This window comes from Mytilus californianus, unplaced genomic scaffold (genome assembly GCF_021869535.1).
Source record: "Mytilus californianus isolate M0D057914Y unplaced genomic scaffold, xbMytCali1.0.p SCAF_4, whole genome shotgun sequence".
NCBI lineage: Eukaryota > Metazoa > Mollusca > Bivalvia > Mytilida > Mytilidae > Mytilus > Mytilus californianus.
This window is the reverse complement of record NW_026262690.1, coordinates 114,881,665-114,904,162: the sequence shown is the minus strand read 5'-3', so window position 1 is coordinate 114,904,162 and position 22,498 is coordinate 114,881,665. Positions and strand designations below refer to the sequence as shown.

At 31.6% G+C, this 22,498-nt stretch overlaps 2 protein-coding genes across 4 annotated transcripts in view; both read left to right on the top strand.

Moving 5' to 3' along the window:
* On the top strand, nucleotides 1-21,641 carry LOC127699118 (transmembrane protein 62-like). Of its 2 annotated transcripts, none has more exons than XM_052202859.1 (14): nucleotides 1-224; nucleotides 3,041-3,152; nucleotides 3,615-3,752; nucleotides 4,662-4,707; nucleotides 6,425-6,572; nucleotides 7,227-7,357; nucleotides 9,870-9,992; nucleotides 10,992-11,144; nucleotides 11,595-11,754; nucleotides 13,237-13,347; nucleotides 15,765-15,858; nucleotides 17,360-17,485; nucleotides 18,371-18,489; nucleotides 19,864-21,641. In XM_052202859.1, the coding sequence occupies exons 1-14, from the start codon at nucleotides 84-86 to the stop codon at nucleotides 20,167-20,169; spliced, it is 1,908 nt and encodes a 635-aa protein (XP_052058819.1). In that variant the 5' UTR covers nucleotides 1-83; the 3' UTR covers nucleotides 20,170-21,641. The 2 variants fall into 2 exon arrangements, with proteins under 2 accessions (XP_052058819.1, XP_052058818.1); XM_052202858.1 differs by having other exon boundaries at nucleotides 2,936-3,152.
* Nucleotides 1-22,498, top strand: part of LOC127699116 (dihydroxyacetone phosphate acyltransferase-like) — a 226,750-nt gene that overhangs the window by 199,982 nt on the left and 4,270 nt on the right. The window lies entirely within an intron of this gene.

Below are 22,498 nucleotides of genomic sequence, written 5' to 3'. Positions count from 1 at the left end.
ATTTCTGAATCCGGTAACCAGTTTCAGAAACTCTTTTGAGTGGAGATACTAAAGTTATATCAGTCAATGCAGCCGAAACAAAAATGTTGTCGTTTTTTATAAAATCGACAATATTTCTGTTGTATTCAGTAGCGATAACTTCCAGTGAAAGTCATGACATTGAACAACGTAAACAGATGTCAGATCCAACATCCGAATTGTCGAATCTTTTCTGGTTTGTTCAGGTATATCAACCGGCGTTGCCAAAATTATCATGAGACATGACTCATTATCATCAGATTGTTTGAATAAGAATAAAAGAAGAAGAATAAGAAAAAAATATTTTGATTCGGCATAAGTCAAATATACAACACAAGCTCTAAGGAGCTTTTGACCGAACATAAAAACGTATACATAACATAAAAACAGTCTAAGATATAAACAACCTGCAAAGTGCAATACAAAGTTGAATCTCACACACAGCATGCAATAAAAAATTTAGCAGCAAATTTAGGATGAAGCAAAGCATTTATCTATATGTTTTACCTATTTTAAAGTTTAAAAATTTAGAATTAAAAATATTGTAACTATTTAAATAAATTTGAAATTCTGAATGGAAATTGCATCAGAAATGAGATATTTCTAATACTAATAGTGAAAGCTACGGGAGTGTCTTTTTACCACAGAACACCACAGAATACCACAGAACATCAAAAATATACCACAGAACTTCGAAATATAAATACTTCAGACATTATATTATTGTTATTGTTAATTCTTTTTATAATTTGACATTTATTATTCAAATAAATTTAATTTTTCTATTTAGGGTCGACTCACTATCGCTATGCCCCCAACTGAATTGGCCTATTATTGGGTTTATACCAAAACCACCTACCAGTATTAAAACCATAATATACAAAAAATATTTAAAGTCACAACAATTGTAATTCTGGGGTATATTTGTTACATTTACTTTTTTTTTAAATACATTTTAATTTTTTCTTGTTATTTTTTTTCTTCCATTTTTTAGAATGTTTAGATGCATAACATAATTATATGATGGACATCACAAACTAGTACATTAGCTTGGATTTTGAAACACTGAATAGATTCTTGATACACTTGATGCAGTTCAAAACAAAATACTGTCGGCAAGTCAGATGAAACATAATGTATACACATACTTTACTTGAGATGAAATAAAAGTAACTGGACAATATTTTAGATTTTTTAGGAAATTTTGTATGCATTTAGAAATAGTTGAACTGCATTTAAATAATTAATTCTGAATTATTAGTTTTGCATTTTGTAAAGTAATTCAATGTTCTGTGGTATATTTTAGTAGTTTTATTGTATTTTGTGTAGTTCTGTGGTATATTTTTGGTGTTCTGTGGTATTATGTGGTGTTCTGTGGTGTTCTGTGGTATTCTGTGGTGTTCTGTGGTAAAAAGACGCTCCGTTCAAGCTACTGCTGGACTTGAGAATGGAGGAGGAATTAAAGGCCTCATGATTAAACGAGCAAGATATAAAATGTTCACAGGAAATTTATTTCAACCTTATTCTGAGCCTTTCCATATTTTATTTCTTTTACTGGCCAATCATGACCAATTTAAATTATTTGATACAGTTTATATTTTTGTATCAAGATTCAGTCTCACAACAATTTGTCAGGTTTTGGAACTCCTAAAAAAATAAGAACAAATACACGTCAAATTCCTTAGAAATTTTACTGTTACCACAATTTCCTTCATCTACAACATGACGTAATATTATGTCACCCACAGTCTGATTAAAATTAAAATCAAACCTCTCAGCGCTCCCGTTTTCTGACATATAAATAAACGATAGCAAGTGAAATTTAAGTATGATTTTAATCATACTGTGTCACCCACTTCACAGAATCTCTATTGGAATTCTGTTTTTGATTCTGTGTCTGAAGTGAGCAGAAAAATCAGAAAATCTCTCACGACACACAATGCCAATAGGGATTCCCACTTCACAGTGTTACAAACTCCATGTGAAGTAAATTATTATAAGAGAGGCGAAAGTACCAAAGGGACATTTAAACTCATAAGTCGAAAACAAACTGACAACGTCATGGCAAAAAACAAAAAACTACCAAAAGGCAAACAACAGTATACAAAACACAACATTGAAAATTAAAGACTGAGCAACACGAACCCCAACAAAAACTCAGGATGATCTCATGTGCTCCGGAAGGGTAAGTAGATCCTGCTCCACATGTGGCACCCACGAGTTGCTCATGTTAGTACAAACCCGGTGATAAGTCTTATTAGCACTATATAGGTAGGTCACATTCGAGAAAGTAAGTCTCTTTGACTGAAGCAAAAGTAACTCTCTGAAGCAAATACAGCTGTAGCTCAAATATATATATTTTTCTTGAAAAAAAACCCAAATATATGAAATTTAGATAGGAAGGCATATTTACCCTATTGCTCAGATAAGAAGTACCTGTTTTTGTACTACCAAACTTCTGGAAACAAGTGCACTCTTAATATGCAATTAAAGGTACATTTGTAAGTTGAATTTTTCAGCACAAGTCGGGATAAGGTGTAATAAGTTTCGACATGAAATGTCTCATTTTATTTGAACTTAAGACAAAACAACTATGGATGCTTGTAATAGCAGAAATTAACATAGAAAGCAATTGGGCTATAGCTTAGTTGTTTTATTCCTGTATGTTGTCATTTGTTTATAATTGTGGTTGGTTCTGCCGTTTTATTGCATGAGTTATACCCCATATCTCCTGTCATTCAGACCAATGATTTTGAAACAGCTAGACTTTGCCAGTTATGACTGATATAAAGTAGTCATAAGATAACTGAAATGAATTTTGTTCAAATTGAATTCTATAATTTTATTTAATGGTCCTGAAGGTTTGACATGTGATGTATCATTAGTTTCTAGTGTACTTATATATGTTCTATTTCAGGTAACAGATATCCATATCAGTAAATTCTCAGCCTTTAGTAGAGCTCCTGATTTGTCATTTGATGTATCATTAGTTTCGAGTGTACTTATATGTGTTCTATTTCAGGTAACAGATATCCATATCAGTAAATTTTTTGCCTTTAGTAGAGCTCCTGATTTGAAAAAGTTTTGTCTGACCCATCTAACAAATATACGGCCAGATTTTGTTATAGTTTCAGGTATGTAATGGTAGAAATTCTACATTTAAATGACCCATCTACGGCTGAGTAAAATTTATGATTGCTGTAATCATTGAAGTTTTATGTAAAATGTGGAAAATTAAGTCAATTTTTATGTTTAGATTAAGAACTCAGATATTAAGTGAGACCTTGTTTTAAAGATGAATGAAATTTAGACTGGGATTACAAAACATTTAAAAAAAATGTAATGGAAAATTGGCAGGAAGAGCAATTTTCAATTGAATCTCCTTAAATGCCTGCACATGGCAGATCACTTTTACAAACCATTTACAATAATAAGATGGAATTTCGCATCTAATTTTGTTTAATGTATTTTTCTCGATAATGTTCTTTTATTGACGGAAAATGTACCTCAATATTATTGGTACCACTTTTTATAAATAAACAGTTATATATACATTTGTACTGAGTTAATTCAATCCTCAAACTGTACTATTTTAGGAGATTTAACTGATGCAAAGTATGCAGATACACGGGGATCTAAACAGTTTATAGAAGAGTGGAAGCTTTACCAGAGAACTGTCAATGATTGTAAACAAGCATATGACACAACATGGTTTGATATTAAAGGAAATCATGGTATGTGTAATGAAAAAATAACTGTAAACTACACAAATGTATTCCTGTTGGAACAAAGCATGTTAATCTTTCAGGGCTATTGAAATTAAACATGCACTTTCAAAATAATGTTACCATGCACCTTATTAATTAAAATACCTTAGAATTTCACTTACATTTCCACTATACTTGACACCCACCTATAGTTGAGATTTCAAAGTGCCTTCTCTTGTTCCATATAAAAATAAATGTGGTATGATTGCCAATGATACAACCATCAGACCAAATGAAGTGGGTTGGAGCAATTATAAGCCACAGTATGGCCTTCAACAATGAGGAAAAAAAACAAACTGTATAGTCGGCTATAAAAGGCCCAGACATGAAAAATGTGAAACAATTCAAAAAAGAAAAACTTACGGCCTAGTCTCTAACAAAACAAAAAACAAATATGACAGACATGAACCAACAACAACCACTGTAGTACAGGCGCCTCTTTTTACCAACTTATATGACAATGACAGCCGAGAGAAAACATTGTTTGCCACTAAAATTAAAGGCATAATGACAATATTTAAATGGAAAACACAAATATTGTAATTACTAATAAAGCAGAAGTTCAGAGTAGTTCTCTTACAATTTATGTCTTATATTTGAAATATTTTCTTTTAAACTTTTTTCTAACCAAACCCCCCGAATCTTTCACATCAATAATCTGTAAACCAACAAATTAAAAGACCTAAATGTATTTATGAAAAATAAATTACTCATAGTAAAAAGAAATTATTCTGGCCATAAAACTGTGTTGACTTTCTCAAATTTTATTACAGAAAGGAAGGAATTTTACTAATATCAACATTTATTCCTGTTTTTAGACAAACATGAGTAACTATTTTTTTCATTAATCCAAAGTAAACATTAAATATATTACAGATGCATTCGATGTACCAGGAGATTTTGACAAGAGGAACTTATTTAGGTATGTCTGTATAGCAGTGACCTCTGTAGAAAAAGTATTTACAAGATAGGGCCCTAAATGGATAGGTTGCAAATGACATAATTTGAGTTTGAGTTATTTCCCTTGGCTGCCATTTTGGAGGGATAAATGGTTGTTTTCTTATTTGACTACAGTAACCGAATTGAAACATGCAATTCACACATGTCTGATAAGAAATCCTTACTTGATCATTGTGATGAATTAAGCAAGGCTAAAAAAAATCAAAATTGTTCAGAAAAACCCTTTTTCTAAAGTCTAGTGGTCAGTATAACAAGTTGAATTTGGCTGTTTTATGAAGAAATTTACACACATAGACTTCCATCATGGTTGCAAAAAGCAGCTCTTGCTTAAATTGTTTCAATCAAACCCGATCTATATCTGGATTAGCAATCCATTTTAACATTTATATTTTCTATTTCTATTTTTCTATTTTAACATCCCTTGTGATCCCATTGTTCTTCAGATTCGTAAGCTGCAAATGCCTGTTTATGTTTGAATGGCGGGTTATTTGAAAACAAATAAAACTTCAATAACCAGTAGGTAAAACAAAACTTCAGGAATCACTCAAGCCTTAGCACTAAATTTGTTATCAGCTATCTAAATAATATAAAATAAAACCTTAGGTGTCAGCAAATCTAAGTATTATCTAAAAGTTGTACATGTGAGAACACAACCTTATTTATAAATTCGTGAAAATGCAATGCGTCAGAACAGATTTGAGCCAAAACACATCATTAACTGTCAGTTGATTTAAAAGTTTAACCTGTATAATGTGTTAGCCAAACTGTTAAAATCAACACTCAATTTTCTTAATACCAGTAGATCAACTGTAAGATGTCACAATATAACATCAATAGACCACTTTCGAGTTCGTTGCATTTCCATCAAAAACTTTGGTTTTAGTGAACATCATTCATCCGTTTAGGGGCATCATCACTTCCTTCCCATGTTGAGTGAGTGGTTGAAAAAATATGATGCTATATTGCAAGAATTATTCGCCAAATTAAATTCTTATCATTGATAATCAGCACTGCTGTGATTTATCTATACTTCTAAACTGGTAACCTCCCGAAAGATACTGAAAGTCCGACAGCGGCGTCATCTGTTATCATAAAACGAAATGTAGCATAAAATGAATGTACAAATGTCAGATGAACAAATCACCCACTTTGCAATCATCCCGTTAGAAAAGTGTCGATTTACAAGTATTAATACGCTTTTACAAATAACATAAAAGCAAAAATGCTAATTGACATCTACAAATTTAGAAAAAACAAATGTACAATTAAGCAATTTACAAATTACAAATAAACATATCACAAATGTAGCATCTAATGAACAATATACAAATGTTGAATTGACAAATCACGAATTCAAGAATAACAAATATACACATCACAAATGTACAAATTACACAGTTACAAGTTACAAATTGACAATTTACGAATTTAGAATTTTGACCCCATTGGCTTTCCATAGTGATTAAGTACCTACAGAACAAAAATCATTTCTAGTTTATCCTGCATATATATATATATAAATACGATCACAAAGACGCTTGATGAACTTTAATAGTGCATGGATACAGGCAATCCCCTTTATCTGGTAAATGACGCCATAAAGGCGTGCATAATTGACAAACTGGTGAAGGACATAACTGGAAAATGGTCTAATTATCAGTCATTTTATATGTTAACAGGAAGTATTCTGAACAAGGTTGGACACACCCTTCATCCTATTCCTTTACCCATGTGAAGCCTTATGGGAACTATACAGTCATAGCAATGGATGCAGCACCCATTCCTGGACCTCGTAGACCCTTCAATTTCTTTGGCTATATGAATAAAGTAAGTACTAATAAATATTCTGTATAGTATGAAATCTTCTGAGGGGTTTATTTTCATTATTTTTGTAATTAAGATAAAATCATAAGGATATCACCTGGTCGTAATATGGTCTTTAATTAAGACTTGACTCAGGGAGAAGAAAAAAAGCCCTAAAAAGACTATAGTCTATAGAAGTTGTAAAAATATTATACAAAAACTATCAAATATTGATTGATTCTTGTTTGCTTAACTTCCAGTGGCACATATTGCATGCTTGATCAGGACGAAACTAATCTATCAAAGATCTGCAATCAATTGACATATTTACATTTGTATGCAAATTTTTCTGCCATTACTAAAAATCACACCAGTTCCTGCAAAATATTACATTTTTTGGTTCATTCAGGGACAAAAGACAAGTTCAGCTAAATTTATACCAAAAAGTATAAATACATCTATTTTTCTTGCACTTTTAAAAAAACTCCATTATTAAATCTGTAAGGTTTGGCCCTCAGATTTGTCCTATAGGTAACTCCTGAACAAGGAGATGTATATTTTCTTTAAGCTACAAGTAAAAGAATAAATTTCTATATGTTTTTTTGTTGTCATGGTGATGAAATGTAATGGTACTTTCTATTAGGTCAGTTGTAGCCATTTAAATATTTATTTTGACAGGAAAGAAGGATGAAGTTACAAGATTTATCACAACAGGCAATGAATTCCAGCAATATGACTCTATGGTTTGGACATTATACTACATCTCTTATCGTAGATGCTGAGGAAAACAATATCAGAAATTTAATGAAGTAAGTGAACTCTATTTTAAGACATTTAGAGTCATTTAAGATCATTTAATGAAGTAAGTAAAGGAATGTTGAACATTTAATGAAAATTGAAAACCTTGCCAGTCAATATATTACCCGAATGAAAATAAAACTAGATTGTGTCAGAACGACAGGAATGGCCCCTTTCGCTAAAAAAGCTTGAAGCCATTTTTAGGAGTGGAAATTTGTCTGTATAACTGTTATTTTCACAAAGCCTGTAATATTAGCAAAAACCAATGGAGTGGAACCAAATGTAAACTTGATCTGTAACTCATCATAGTAGACTCACATACTAAAAATCATCTCAATATGTGATGGCGTTTAGAAAAAAAAGTCCATATAACTGTTTCTTGCCGAAATAAAAGATAAGGGTAAAACAATATGGCCCCTACAACTTTGTTGCAGGCCATAAAAAGACATTTAAGTAATTAAGTGAACTGATTTTCATACATTAAATGCATATTCTTGGTTGAAGTTGAAAAATAAATTACATGACCTTGCAAGAAGCCTTAGTAATTTTTTGTCTAAACTCTGTTGAAATGATTATTTACAGGCTCATTGCCCAGTCCTGTAAATATAATGTATAATGTTTGTCTGCTTACCAAAAGATTTTTAACTCCTTAAATGAAGGTGATGTTAAACGAGCTTTTTAATCTTATAAATAGTGTAAGAAAGTTAGAAAAGATTAGATAATTAGGTCAGTTTCAAAGCAATGCAACATATACTATGATTTGCCCCCAAAAATGTAGAAATTCAAGTACTTCGATTAACAGGTATTTTGCCTGCTTTATTTAAGGAATGTTAAAATGCAGAAATTATGCAATATGAAAAAGAAATTTATCTATTTTCTTTGTGTAAGGGAATGTCATGCTTAATTTATTATGACAGATCTTAAACTTGTCTGGTTTGCCGTCATTTGACACACAAAAGTAGTTTGTTAGTAATTTTTTTCTATTTTTGATTAATTTTTTGTCGAGCCTGCGACTTTTGTCGCAGAAAGCTCGACATAGGGATAGCGATCCAGCGGCGGCGGCGTTAGCTAACTTCTTAAAAGCTTTATATTTTAGAAGATGGAAGACCTGGATGCTTCATACTTTGTATATGGATGCCTCATGTTACGAAGTTTCCGTCAGTCACATGTCCAATGTCCTTGACCTCATTTTCATGGTTCAGTGACTACTTGAAAAAAAAGTTCAGATTTTTTGTAATGTTAAATTCTCTCTTATTATAAGTAATAGGATAACTATATTTGGTATGTGCGTACCTTGCAAGGTCCTCATGCCCGTCAGACAGTTTTCACTTGACCTCGACCTCATTTCATGGATCAGTGAACAAGGTTAAGTTTTCGTGGTCAAGTCCATATCTCAGATACTATAAGCAATAGGTCTAGTATATTCGGTGTATGGAAGGACTGTAAGGTGTACATGTCCAACTGGCAGGTGTCATCTGACCTTGACCTCATTTTCATGGTTCAGTGGTTATAGTTAAGTTTTTGTGTTTTGGTCTGTTTTTCTTATACTGTATGCAATAGGTCTACTATATTTGGTGTATGGAATGAGTGTAAGGTGCACATGTCTAGCTGGCAGGTGTCATCTGACCTTGACCTCATTTTCATGGTTCAGTGGTCAAAGTTAAGTTTTTGAGTTTTGGTCTTTTTTTCTAATACTGCATGCAATAGGTCAGCTATATTTGGTGTATGGAATGATTGTAAGGTGTACATGTCTAGCTGGCAGGTGTCATCTTACCTTGACCTCATTTTCATGGTTCAGTGGTCAAAGTTAAGTTTTTGAGTTTTGGTCTTTTTTTCTAATACTATATGCAATAGTTCAACTATATTTGTTGTATGGAAATATTTTATGATCTATATGTCAGTCACGCAGGTTTTATTTGACCTTGACCTCATTTTCAAGGTTCATTGCTCAGTGTTAAGTTTTTGTGTTTTCGTCTGTTTTTCTTAAACTATAAGCAATAGGTCAACTATATTTGTTGTATGGAAGAATTGTTAGCTGTACATGCCTGCCTAGCATGGTTCATCTGACCTTGACCTCATTTTCATGGTTCATTGGTCAATGTTTAGTTTACTTGGTTAATGTTAAGTTTATGTGACAGTTGTAATAAAGCTTTATATTTAGGACTATCAACATAATATCAATGATTAGTAAAGAAGGCGAGACATTTCAGTGTGTGCACTCTTGTTTCAATTAACAATAAAATGAACAAATGAATTTTTGAATTTGTTGCTGAAAGGCTCTCTTGATATTTCACAGTTATAAAGTCAGTATCAAAAACAATTAAAAAGTTCTTTATTGATTCTATATACACATTGCATTAAAGTAGTATATTTACAACATGTCTTTGACGTTGCTCTTTCAGTGACAGCCAATTAGACTTCATTTGCTTAACTTCTAATGACTCATGAACAAATAATTAATTTTAGAATCAAAGTTCAAAATGTGCAATATGTGATTTAAATGTTTACTGAATTGATTAACAGGGATGCAGCTTATTACCTTTGTGGACATCTTCATACCCTCAATGGTTTACTGACCAGGATGTACACAAGACATAATACAGGGACAATAGAGCTAGAACTGGGTGATTGGAGGGATAACAGATTGTAAGTAGGCAGATTTTACACACCCAATTAAGAATGGAGTGAATATATCATACAGGGGGCAGCTGAATGAGATTATTGATTTAAAATAAAATTGGTTGTAAGCAGGGATTTCTCATTCTATCAAAACTTGATTCGCACCCACTTTGAGTTTTTTTTATGGCCCCGCAACAGTCGTAGGGGTCATATAATTTTAGAAAAATTATGAAATCTTAACCTAAACAAGTATGTACTCGAAAAATAAAAAAGGTTATGGTATATTGCTCTGGTATAAGGTATTTTGTGGATTCATTATTATTTGTGACATACCAATTATCGTGGATTTCTTGGGTACTCATGAAACACAAATTAAAATGTTCAACGAAGTACACTATTTCTATAGCCTTGAATGCAGACTTATAAAACCACAAAATGAATATCCAGTTTTGCAAGTTTTCTTAAATCCACAAAAATAAATGAATCCACAGTTGTATTATCTGTTCCCAAACATCATGCATCAACAGTACAAAATAAAATCATATTTATATGTCTTACAACAAAAACAGAAAAAATTTAACTTTTTTTCAATTATAATAAAATATGTTTTAAGAGACTTTTGTCAAATAGGTTACACAATCTAGGCCACCCTTAAAAAAATGTGTTTTATGTTGTCTACCCATGCCCTGTAGGGTTGGGTATGTAGGTAGGGCTTTTGTTTTTGTTTTGCCAACAACATAAGTAACATGTTTTAGACAAGAAAACAACATAAGAGCAGGAAAAAATCTTTAAAAAAAAAATTTGCAACGATTTGTGTCATAAAATTTTTAGGTGGGAAGGTAGGCAACATCAAACAATTTAAATTTTTTTTTAGCCCTACATCTTTTATTTTATTTTTAAATAACATTCAGTCTAGGAAACAAATACACTATACTCCAAGGTACAGAAGCATCAATGTCCTGCATGGGCAATTTTTGGGAAAACCATCATCACTTGAATGTAATGATTTTGTTTGAAATCTTTCAGATACAGAGTATTAGCTATAGATAATGATATGTTGTCATTTACTGATGTGAAGTACGGAGAATGGCCAGTTGTCCTGATTACTAACCCCAAAGATGCTTTGTTTACTTCCTCTAAAGAACCAACTTATAGAATGAAAAACTCAACTTATATAAGGTAATGTTGATGTTATCTTCAGAAGAGCATGTAACAAAAGCTGAAAGGCTCTTATATCCCCCTGTCCTTTATCTGTTTTATTTTTCAGTCATTTTCTTCTTTCATTACTTGCCAGCATCATGGAAAGCATACCTAATTTTGTAGAAAGTTTTGTTGTAATAATGTTTTTGTTATAGTTTAAATCGAATTTTGAATTTCCAATGAATCTTAGCCCATACAAATATTTGTCAGAATTCTGATAAATATAATATCATAACCAAAGTTTTGTAGTTTTGTATTTGCAGATATCACTTATATAAACCATAAAAACATTATGTGTACTATTAGTACTATTGATATTGTGAAGGATTTATAAAAGATAAAAAAAAAAATATAAAAATACTTTGGTGTACAGCATTTAGAATTTTTTATATTTACATTCTTGTTTCTTATAAATTTATTTTGTTTTAGAATACTGGTATTTTCTACAGCAAAGATTCAGTCAGTTGATGTACATATTGATGACAAATGGATTGGACTAGCACATCATGTTCAGGGACCTCTGTATGCACTAAAATGGAACCCAGCTAGCTATCTTCATGGATTACATACCATTAAAGTCACAGTACAGGTACAATTGATGTATAGACATAAAGGGATGAGAAATACTTAATACACTGTTCCTATGATACTTTGGTCTTTAATTAATATAATATTTATGATAATCCATCATTTTTGGTAATTCCTACTGTTTCATTTTTAAACATCTGTGAAAACTCTTTAAGTTAAAAATTGCAATGAATTTCCAAACAGCAATACTGTGCTTACTGTGATACTAACCTTTATTTTTTGTTGTTTGAAACATATTTTATAGTTTTTGTCTCACCTGCGACTTTTGTCACAGTATGCCAGACATAGGTATTACAATCCTGTGGCTGCAACGCTGTAAACCATTTGTTTAAAGCTTTATATTTCAGAAGGCAGAAGACCTGGATGCTTCATACCTTGTATGCAGATACCTTATGTTACCAAGTTTCCATCTGTCATATGTCCATTTTCCTAGACCTAATTGTCATGGTTCAGTAACTGCTTGACAGTGTTTTTGTTAAGTGAAATACTCACTTATTATGAGTAATAGAATAACTATATTTGGAAATGGGTTCCGTGCGACGTCTACATGTCCATCAGGTAGGGTTCACCTGACCTTGACTTCGACCTCATTCCATGGATCAGTGATCAAGGTTAAAGTTCAGTGGTCAAGTCTGTATCTCAGATACTTTAAGCAGGTCAATTATATTTGGTGTATGGAATGATTGTAAGGTGTAAATGCCAGACTGGCAGGTTTCATCTGACCATGACTCAATTTCATGGTTCATTGGACAATGAAGTTTTTGGGGTTTGGTCTATTTCTCAGATATTATAAGCAATAGGACAGTTATATTTAGCGTATGGAACAATTGTAAGGTGTTCATGCATCTCTGGCAGGGTTCATATGACCTTGGCCTCATTTTCATTGTTCATTGGTCAATGATAAGTTTTGGTAATTTGTCATTTTATCAGATACTTTGAGCAATAGTTCAACTATATTTGGTGTATGGAATGATTGTAAGGTGTACATGTCTGTCTGGCATTGTTCATCTGACCGTGACCTCATTTTCATAGAACATTGATAATGTTAAGTTTATGTGATACTTGTAGTGAAACCTTTACAGACTTTCAACATGAATTCAATGATAAGTAAAACAGGCGAGACATTTCAGTGTGTACACTCTTGTCTAAAAGTTTAATCACTTTATTGGTAACAACACATGACCAATATTATTTATAATCATACACATGACTAATTGAAATCAATATGCTGAAAATTGTTGTCCCAAGGGTCGTTTAAAAAAGCAACTGTCTAGCAGGGTTCATCTGACCTTAGTCAATGTTAAGTTTTCATGGTTATGTCTGTTTCTCAGATAGTATGAAATTCAATCATGATAAGTAAGGCAGGCAAGACATTCCAGCATTTCCTGTGCACTCATGTTATAATATTTTGTTCTCTAATATACCAATCACTACCCCTTCCTCTGGCACACACATTTCAGCCTTAACTATTCTGTATTTTCAGGATTCAGTCAACATGTTAAAGACAGTAAAACAAGACTTTTCATTGGATGGTACAGTGACATCTTTTCCTTTTCTAGCCAAAATGGTTCTTACAAACAATATATACAACTTAGTAAGTTGATCAGTAGATTATGAGTCTCTATCAAGTTCAGTTTGGGAAAAAGTAAAAGGATTATATCAAACATTTACCCTATATCAATTAAAACAAAAACTAAAACTTTTCAAATGTTTGAAAATTCCAATTTTTATTTAATTGTAAGACACATTAACATTGCCCTCTCTGAAATCATTGACTTATGCCTGCAGATAATGGAATAGTATAATTCAAGACTTATGATGGCATTTTGTTTTTTAATCTGTACAATATCATTGTATCCCTAAGATTCAAATGTAACAAATTGTGTATTACTGAGTCATTACTAACATAGTTTTTCATAAAAAAAATTTGTATCAGATTATAAGGGATTATTTGACTGTAATTTGCAAAAAAAACAAGAAGGAATTTGGAAGGAGATGGGGCAAACAATAATAGCAAGAAAAAAACCAATCAAATGTTTCATGCACCTCCCTTGTCTGTTAAAAACGTTTATCTTAAAATCCATACTTCAAAGTGTAATTTCTGATTTAAAAATGGTTTGCTGTTTCATACATGACTAAAAAAAAATAGTAGTGTGGGTGCTGGAGAGTGCTTGCTTTTAAACAATGCAAAGGAGTATGTTCGGTAAGTGCCTTATTTGGCCCCGAATATCAAGTTCATTTTGCAAGATAAAAGATGTTTCAAGTTGATGAAAAGACGTGAGAAAGTGAAATGGAACCACTTTTGTCAAGGTATTGTAATAAAACATTGAAATTTACACCCCAAATAGGTCAAATATTGAGATTTTGATGAAAGTTGACATAATCGTCTGGATTTCAACCACATTAAGGCCTAGGAAACATAGAGTGCAGACTTCGACAAACTTAAATATTCAATTTCAGATATATTAATTGTTATAATAAAGTTTTTTATTTTTAATTTATCATATTTTATTGAAATCTGTACATTTGTTAGTTGGAAACTAGTAACGGTACCTTATCCTGGCCTCGTTAACATTTAATAGTAAATAACATAATTATACAGCTGTTAGTATTTGTTAGTAATATACCGGTACATACATTTTAGTAATCAAATAATGAAAAAAAAAAACATCAAATAAACAAAAAAACAATTGAAAGAAAAAAAGAGAGAAAAAAAAGAAAAAAAGTAATCAAAAAGAATTTCAAAGAAATTAAAAGTTGTTTTGTTTAAAAAGTTAAACAAACATAGATAATGTTAAAAGATCTTTTTTGTCGATGCATGCACTCTATGTTTCCAGTCCTATAAAAATAAAAAGATGTGGTATGATTGCCAATGAGACAACTCTCAACAAGACACCAAATGACACAGAAATTAACAACTATAGGTCACTGTACGGCCTTCAACAATGAGCAAATACCATACCGCATAGTCAGCTATAAAAGGTCCTGAAATGACAAATGTAAAACAATTCAAACTAGAAAACTAACGGCCTAATTTATGTACAAAATAATGAACGAAAAACAAATATGTTACACAGCAACAAACGACAACCACTGAATTACAGGCTCCTGACTTGGGACAGGCACATACAGAATGTGGTGGGGTTAAACTCGTTTAAAGGCGCCAAACCTCCCCTAACCTTGGACAACATAAGAACAAACTATAAAAATCAGTTGAAAAAGGCTTAACTCATCAGATGGATACAAATAGAAATACATCTAACAAACACACAGAGTGGACATGGATGGGAACTTATACATAAACGTATGGAAATTGACCTGTTTTCATTGAATTGTTGTGGAAAATCAATATATGAGCTATTTGTGATGTCAAGAAAAGAACACCAGCACGTAAATTTTCAATAAAAAGACATATTTACAAATCAGTTTTCCACACTTTTTTTCTTCATGCTTGAAGATATTGATACATAGTTTTATCATGACAAGTTACAGATCAAATTCGAATTTTGTTCTGGTCTAATGATTTTGTGCAGAGTTATGGTCCTTGGACTTAAAATTTCACTCAAATAATCAGTTTTCCTCACTTTTTTCATCATGCTTGAAAATATTGATTTGATAATTGGTTTATAGTTTTATCATGTCAAGTTACAGATCAAGATCAAATTTTGTTCCAGTCTGATGATTTTGTGCAGAGTAATGGTCCTTGGACTTAGAAAATTCACTTAAATAATCAGTTTTCCACACTTTTTTCATCATGCTTGAAGATATTGACTTGATATTTGTTATATAGTTTATGCCATGACAAGATATAGATTAAGTTAGCATTTTGTTCCTGTACAATGAATTTTTTACCGGTAGGGGACTATGTATTGCCATGCAATACTTTCAGAATGCTTGTTTTTTTTTTTTAAAAAGGTAATGGCTGGGAATTAAATAACTAAAAATTCAAGTGCCAATGTTATCAAAAATCAAAATTCTTACATTGTTGGAAAATATATATATATATTTCAGACACAGTGCATATTCTGGATGTTGATACTGATTTATATTGTCCTCCTGCTTATGTTGAGGTTATTAAATAACATTCAGGTCATGTTTATACAAGGTAAGTAAAGCTATTATCTCCCTTGATTATCCATGCTGTAGGAAAACTGTTGCTCATTATTTTAAGTACATATAAATAGGGGATATATTGAAAGCATCACATTTGATTACTTCAGAACAGGGTAAAAAGGTAGATTCAAAATTCTAATGCATTTTTTTAACTGCAAATTTGGTTGGACAATGTTATATATTTTGCAGGGTAAAATTCACTTCTTAACTGCAATAATACTCTATTAAATTCCTGGTGACTTTCGTTTATCTCAAAATTCATTCAAGAGACAATTGCTTTAGAATAAAAGTAACTAATATATTTTAATACTTGCAGATGTCAGTTCCTAAAACTCAATTTGTTACAGTAAAATCAAGGATTGATGTTGGCAATTAATTTTATTTTATTATAGAAATACAATGCAGTTATCCCTTAATCAAAAGTGCTCTTCTTTTGATATGTGGTTGTTTTTTTAATATATTTTGTGATGTTTTTATACGCCGGTTTACTGGAAGTATTATGGTATACTGTTGTCAACATGTCTGACAATAACTCAAAAATGCTCTAACCAATTTGCATGAAACTTTGGTGAATTGTTTACATCTATTGACATGAGCTCCTTTTCGATTTTTATAAATTTTGGATTTTACGTTTCCGAGTTGTGGGGTTTTATTCATTAAAAAAGGTGGGTTTTCTAGTTTTCGGACAATAACTAAAAAATGCTTTGAGCAGTTTTCATGAAACTTTGGTGAATTGTTAATATCTATTGATGTGCACTCCCTTTTGATTTTTATAAATTTTAGATTTTATGTTTCTAAATTGTGGTTTTTTTTTCATTAAAATATGTGGATTTTCCAGTTTTCGGACAATAACTCAAAAGTTCTTTGAGCAGTTGTCATGAAACTTTGGTGACTGGTTTATATCTATTAAAATAACCTCCCTATAGTTTTTATAAATTTCTGATAAGACATTGAGGAGTTATGGAACTTTATTCTTTGAAAAAGTAACAGGCGTATCATGCGCTCATGGCGCAGCTCTTTATTTCATGTACATCTACCCTTACCTATCCCTTTCTCACAGCACAGGAGAATACACATTAACATCCCCCAAGATGTATTCTAAAAAATAACAAAAGTTCTGACATCGATTCGTGACATATCACTTTTTCTTTAGAAGTGCCCATATTTAGTCAGGTCAAAAGTTATCACTATTTGTTCTTTCTCTAGAATAAATAAAAGGTGATATGGGGTATTGAATTGAGACAGCAATCAAACAACAGCAAACAACACTGATGTGTATTAGGGTTTTTCTGTTGGACCAGAACAGATTGTCTATGTTGAAGACTAATAAATTAAAGTCTAAAAAAAAATTATGCATCTTAAACATCACTGTTTAAATGACTTGCAAAAATACTTGCAATCGAGGCTGCCTGTAACTTAGAGGAACTTGGAAGTCAATTTCATGACAAAGTTCAAAGTAATTCTAAAAATTGATTATTTTCTATATTTTACAGGTCAGAATGTTATAACTAGAAATGTTGGCCACTTTATCAATATCTGGTTACTGAGGTTATGGCTGGTGACTAAAATAAAATCTTTATACTGGCTATTTACACTTTTTACACTGTATGTAGCAATAGGTATGTAATTTAAACATAAAATTTTAAGCTGAACATTAAGAGTAAGATCAGGGGTTCTGGAAATTTTTTTGGAATATATTTCCAAGTATTTGAAGGTGGGGTAAATTTTTTGTGGCAATTGTAATATTGGAAAAGCATTTAAATTAAGATTAGTAGCAGATACCAAAAAATGTAATTTATGACTAAAGGGAGTTGAAGAACATTCAATTTGACTGAAATTTGTAATTTCATTTCAGTCATTTGAAGTATGACTGCTTCCAGAACCTTGAATAAAAAATTTATAAGATATATGTTTTTATGCCCCCGTCGTAGTAGAGGGGACATTAAGTTTTACCCTTGTCCATCTGTACATCCCGAAATTGGTTTCCATTCTCTAACTTTAGTTTGTCTCAACCAAATGTTATGAAACTTATACACAATGCTTATTTACCACAAAACTCAGATCAAGTATGATTTTGGGTAGCATCACTTTTACCATTCTTGAGTTATGTCCCTTTATAACGTTATATGCAAGCAGGGGCATCATCTGTGTCCCATGGACACATTCCCCATTTATTTTTATTTATTATTGGAGATTGTCCATGACTATTTGTGCCCATTTGTTATGACCAAATCCAGAATGTCAGTTTCAGTATAAAAAGAATTGTTTATTTATATTTAATAAGACTATTTAAAATGAAAACTTGATTCACAAACTATAAAATTAAAAATTTTTGCAAGGTTTTTATTTGTGCCACAAATGATAAATAGTTGATTGGGGTTATAAACAGTAAAATCATGAATTCCATTTTTGTTATTGTCATGTAATGTTTTTATAGAACATATAATTTTTCATAAATATGAAAATGTTGACATATTGTTTTAAGTTTTGTGTTTCTATTGAAGGTCCCTGGTTTATAGCAGATGTTTTAGAGGGAGAAGTAGGAGTATTATTTGTCTGGGGATTATATGTCAAAGGGACATTACTCCCTGGATGTCTAGCATATCTTTATGGTATATTTCATGTAAGTACTGTAATCATATTGTAACATCCTTTTCCGAAAGAGTTTAATGAAGCAATGTTTTTCTGTTTCTGGGGAATGGCTATAAAGAATTGTGGATATGGTATAAACAGTTTTAAATTCCTGTTAAAAGAGAGGCAAAAGATACCAAAGTGACATTCAAACTCATATGTTGAAAACAAACTGACAATGCCATCACAAAAAACGAATTTGCAAGTTATATGTGATTATAATTTTTAAGCTACTACATACATGTATGAAATAAAACTGAGATAATGTCTGAAATGTTTCTACAGGAAAGCAATAAGTAATCATCATTTTTCTTGTTGCTGTTGCTTTTCATGGCAGAAAGAGTATTACCTCAAATAAATTTCAAATTTATAGTCATATTCACAGTTCTTTTTAGGAAATGACCATAATAGGTTATGATGCAGCCTAAAACAGTCAAAAAGTTCTCTTCTATTTATGTTTGAAAAGCTTTGCAAAATGTTTGTCATAGTTCAGAAAGCTGTAGCTTGGTTTTAGGTTTTTGGGAAATTTGTTGGGTTTTAAATATTATTATCCTAAGAATAAAAGTAAAACATTGATTCTTTAGTTCATAATACTAGTCAAAGTAATATCCAATGGAAAAAATCCCTAATCCACATTTAATTATAATCCACCAAACAAAGTTCCGTAGGGTATAATGTTTTTAACCTGTCAGTCTGTCCTTCAGTCCTAATATTGTCATTGCAACTCCTCTGAAACCACACAACAGAATTTCCTGAAACTTTGTAGATAATAAGGACTTACGATGTAGATGTGCATATCAACAGGAAATTATGATTCTATTTTATTTTTTTAGTAGTTATGCCCCTTTGAACTCAGAATTTTGCCCTAAATATACTACAGAACAATTTGTCATTGCAACTCCTCTGAAACCACACAACAGAATTTCATAAAACTTTGAAGATAATAAGGACACAGTTGACTTTTCTAGGAGTTAAGCTCCTTTGAACTTAAAATTTCAGATTAAATAAACTACTGCAACAGTTTGTCATTGCAACTCGTCTGAAACCACACAACAGAATTTCCTGAATCTTTGTAGATAATAAGGACATAATATGTTGAAGTGCATATCCACAAGAAATTTTTATTAGTTGACTTTTGTAGGAGTTATGAGTCTTTGTACTTAGGAATCTAGTGAGATTTTCTTTGCCCGCTGACAATGTGGGTGTATGGGGTAAGTGAGCATACTCACAAAGGTTCTTTAATTTCTATAAAAAAAGTTGTGTAACATACATTTTTAATATTTTAAATTATTCATAATCACAACATGCCAATCTTGATTAGTTTATATTATTTTATTTCTTATCTTCAATTTTGTGTATTTTTCAGATTGTGTTGTTTAACATTCCACTACTCTTAATGACTGGATACATTATTCATTATACACGACAGATGTCTCAGAAACATCATATACCAAGGTTCCACAAACTTAAACATATATATATACCATTTTTGTCACTAGTCATCGTTAATACTTTAATAGCTATTACAGAGTTTCCAGCAGCTTACGGAAGCAAAGCAATGATACTGGGTCCTGTTCGGACTGGATCTATATTTGTGTCATTTGTTGCTTACCATTTAGCTCAGAAACATGCATTAGCTATCCCAGCTTTTCATAAAGTTGATAAGGATTAATTTCAGAATCAAATTTACTAGCATATAAATTTCCGGTGAATGATGTATTACTATTACTCAGGCATTTATCTTACAAAAGCACATATTTATTTATTTATGACTTTTTATATGTATGCCAAATTGTTGGAGCCATTAAGTTATTGCCCCTTTTAAATTCAAGAATTTTTTTCCCAGTTTTATACCCAACTTTGTGATAATAACTCTTTTGAATGATTCATTATCGGTAAATTTTTTAATCCTTATATACAAATTTCACCGTGCATGTGTTTAGACAAGGGGAGATTTAGTGATTTAGAGCTTCACATAATGTATAGGCACTTGTCTATTGGTAAAAACTGTATATTGACCTGTAGATAAACTCATCATAGATACCAGGATTAAAATTAAGTACGCCAGATGCACATTTTGTCTATAAAAGACTCATCAGTGACTCGCGACACAAAAAAGTAAAAAAGTTCAAATAAAGTACGAAGTTGGTGAACATTAAGGACCCAAAATTCTGAACTCTTAATTTTCTGATTTGCTACCTCATTGATTATTACCTCACCTCTCTTTTTATTCAAATATGTATAGGGTATTCCAGTTCACTCAAGTTTTCCAGAAATGAAGGTTCAAGTTCTGCCAAGCAGACACATCCATTTTATATTTTTATACGACTGCAAAAATTAAAAAAATTTTGGTCGTATATTGGTATCACGTTGTCTTCATCATCATCAGCGTCGTCCGAAGACAGATGGTTTCCGGATAATAACTTTAGTATAAGTAAATAGAAATCAATAAAATTTTAACACAAGGTTTATAACCACTAAAAGAAGGTTGGGATTGATTTTAGGGGTTATGGTCCCAACTGTTTGGGAATTAGGGGCCAAATAAGCATTTTTGTAGTTTCCAGTCAATAACTTGTGTTCAAGTATGAATCTCTCTGAAATTATACCATAAGTTTCCATACGACAAGGGGATGGTTAGGATTGACTTTGGGGGGTTAAGGCTCAAACCATATAGGAATTAGGGGCAAAAAGGGGGGAAAACAAGGTTTTTTCTGGTTAAAGGACAATTAAGACAATTTTAAAGCAATCTAAGGGAGGTAATCCAATCCCATTTAAATACAACAATGTTTGATTACCTCCCTTATTTGCTTGTAAATTATGTATTAAATATGATGATTGTCTTGAGGTGATTAGCTGTCAATTTATTTTTAGAAGTTACTATTAATTAATATTATTTTAGCCATGACTACATGTACGTATGTCATTTTATATTTTATGACTTTCATTATGTATTTAAATGGGTAATTATGGTTGCAAAATTTATTAGAAATTTGAATTGAGATAATGACTATATCTTGAGGGAAAGAATTTTTTTTTGGAAAAACGGAAAGGGGGAGGTGAAAAAAATATTTTTTTTGGGGGGGGGACTATTTTTTCTCATTTCAGATTTCAGAAATTAAAAAGAAAATTTCTTCAAATATTTGAGGGGGGGGGGGGGGGGGGCGGGGGATCAATTTGCAACAGCATAGTGTATTGCACAAAAGCAAAAAATTGAATATAAATTCAAATCATATTACCAATTTTTCAGTTCTTTGACTCCAGTTATTCTGTGGCAGAAACCTATTATGTGTCAAATTTTTAATTACAATCCAAATTCAAACCTGTATCAAGCGTGAATATTGTGTCCATTTTGGCCCCAACTTTTCAGGGTTGGACAGCTGTGCTCAGCGAAGCAATTTATTTTAAATGATAATGACGACCAAGGCAAAATAAAAAGTCTAAATTTTATATCTCTCAAGGTCAATTTGTAAGAACTTACATGGACGGTAATGGAAAGATAGAACCCAAACAGAGTAAGCTCACTGGTCAATTTTAAAATCGTCATTATATTATCAAAATTTGAGAATTAGATTTGAGTATTTTATTATTTTATTTCTCATCTGAATTACTGGTATTTGTGTACCGGTATATTGTTATCTTGCCTATTTTTATACGACCGCAAAAAAATTTTGTGGTCGTATATTGGTATGACGTTGGCGTCGTCGTCGTCGTCGTCCGAAGACACATTGGTTTTCGCACTCCAACTTTAGTTTAAGTGAATGGATCTTTTTGAAATTTTACCATAAGGTTAAATACCACAAAAGGAAGGTTGGGATTGATTTTGGGGGTTATGGTACCAACAGTTAAGGAATTAGGGGCCAAAAAGGGGCCAAAAATAAGCATTTTCTAGTTTCCAGACAATAACTGTGGAACGGTGTATGGATCTCTCTGAAATTATACTACAAGTTTCCATACCACAAATGAATGGTTAGGATTTGCTTTGGGGGGTTATGGCTCAAACC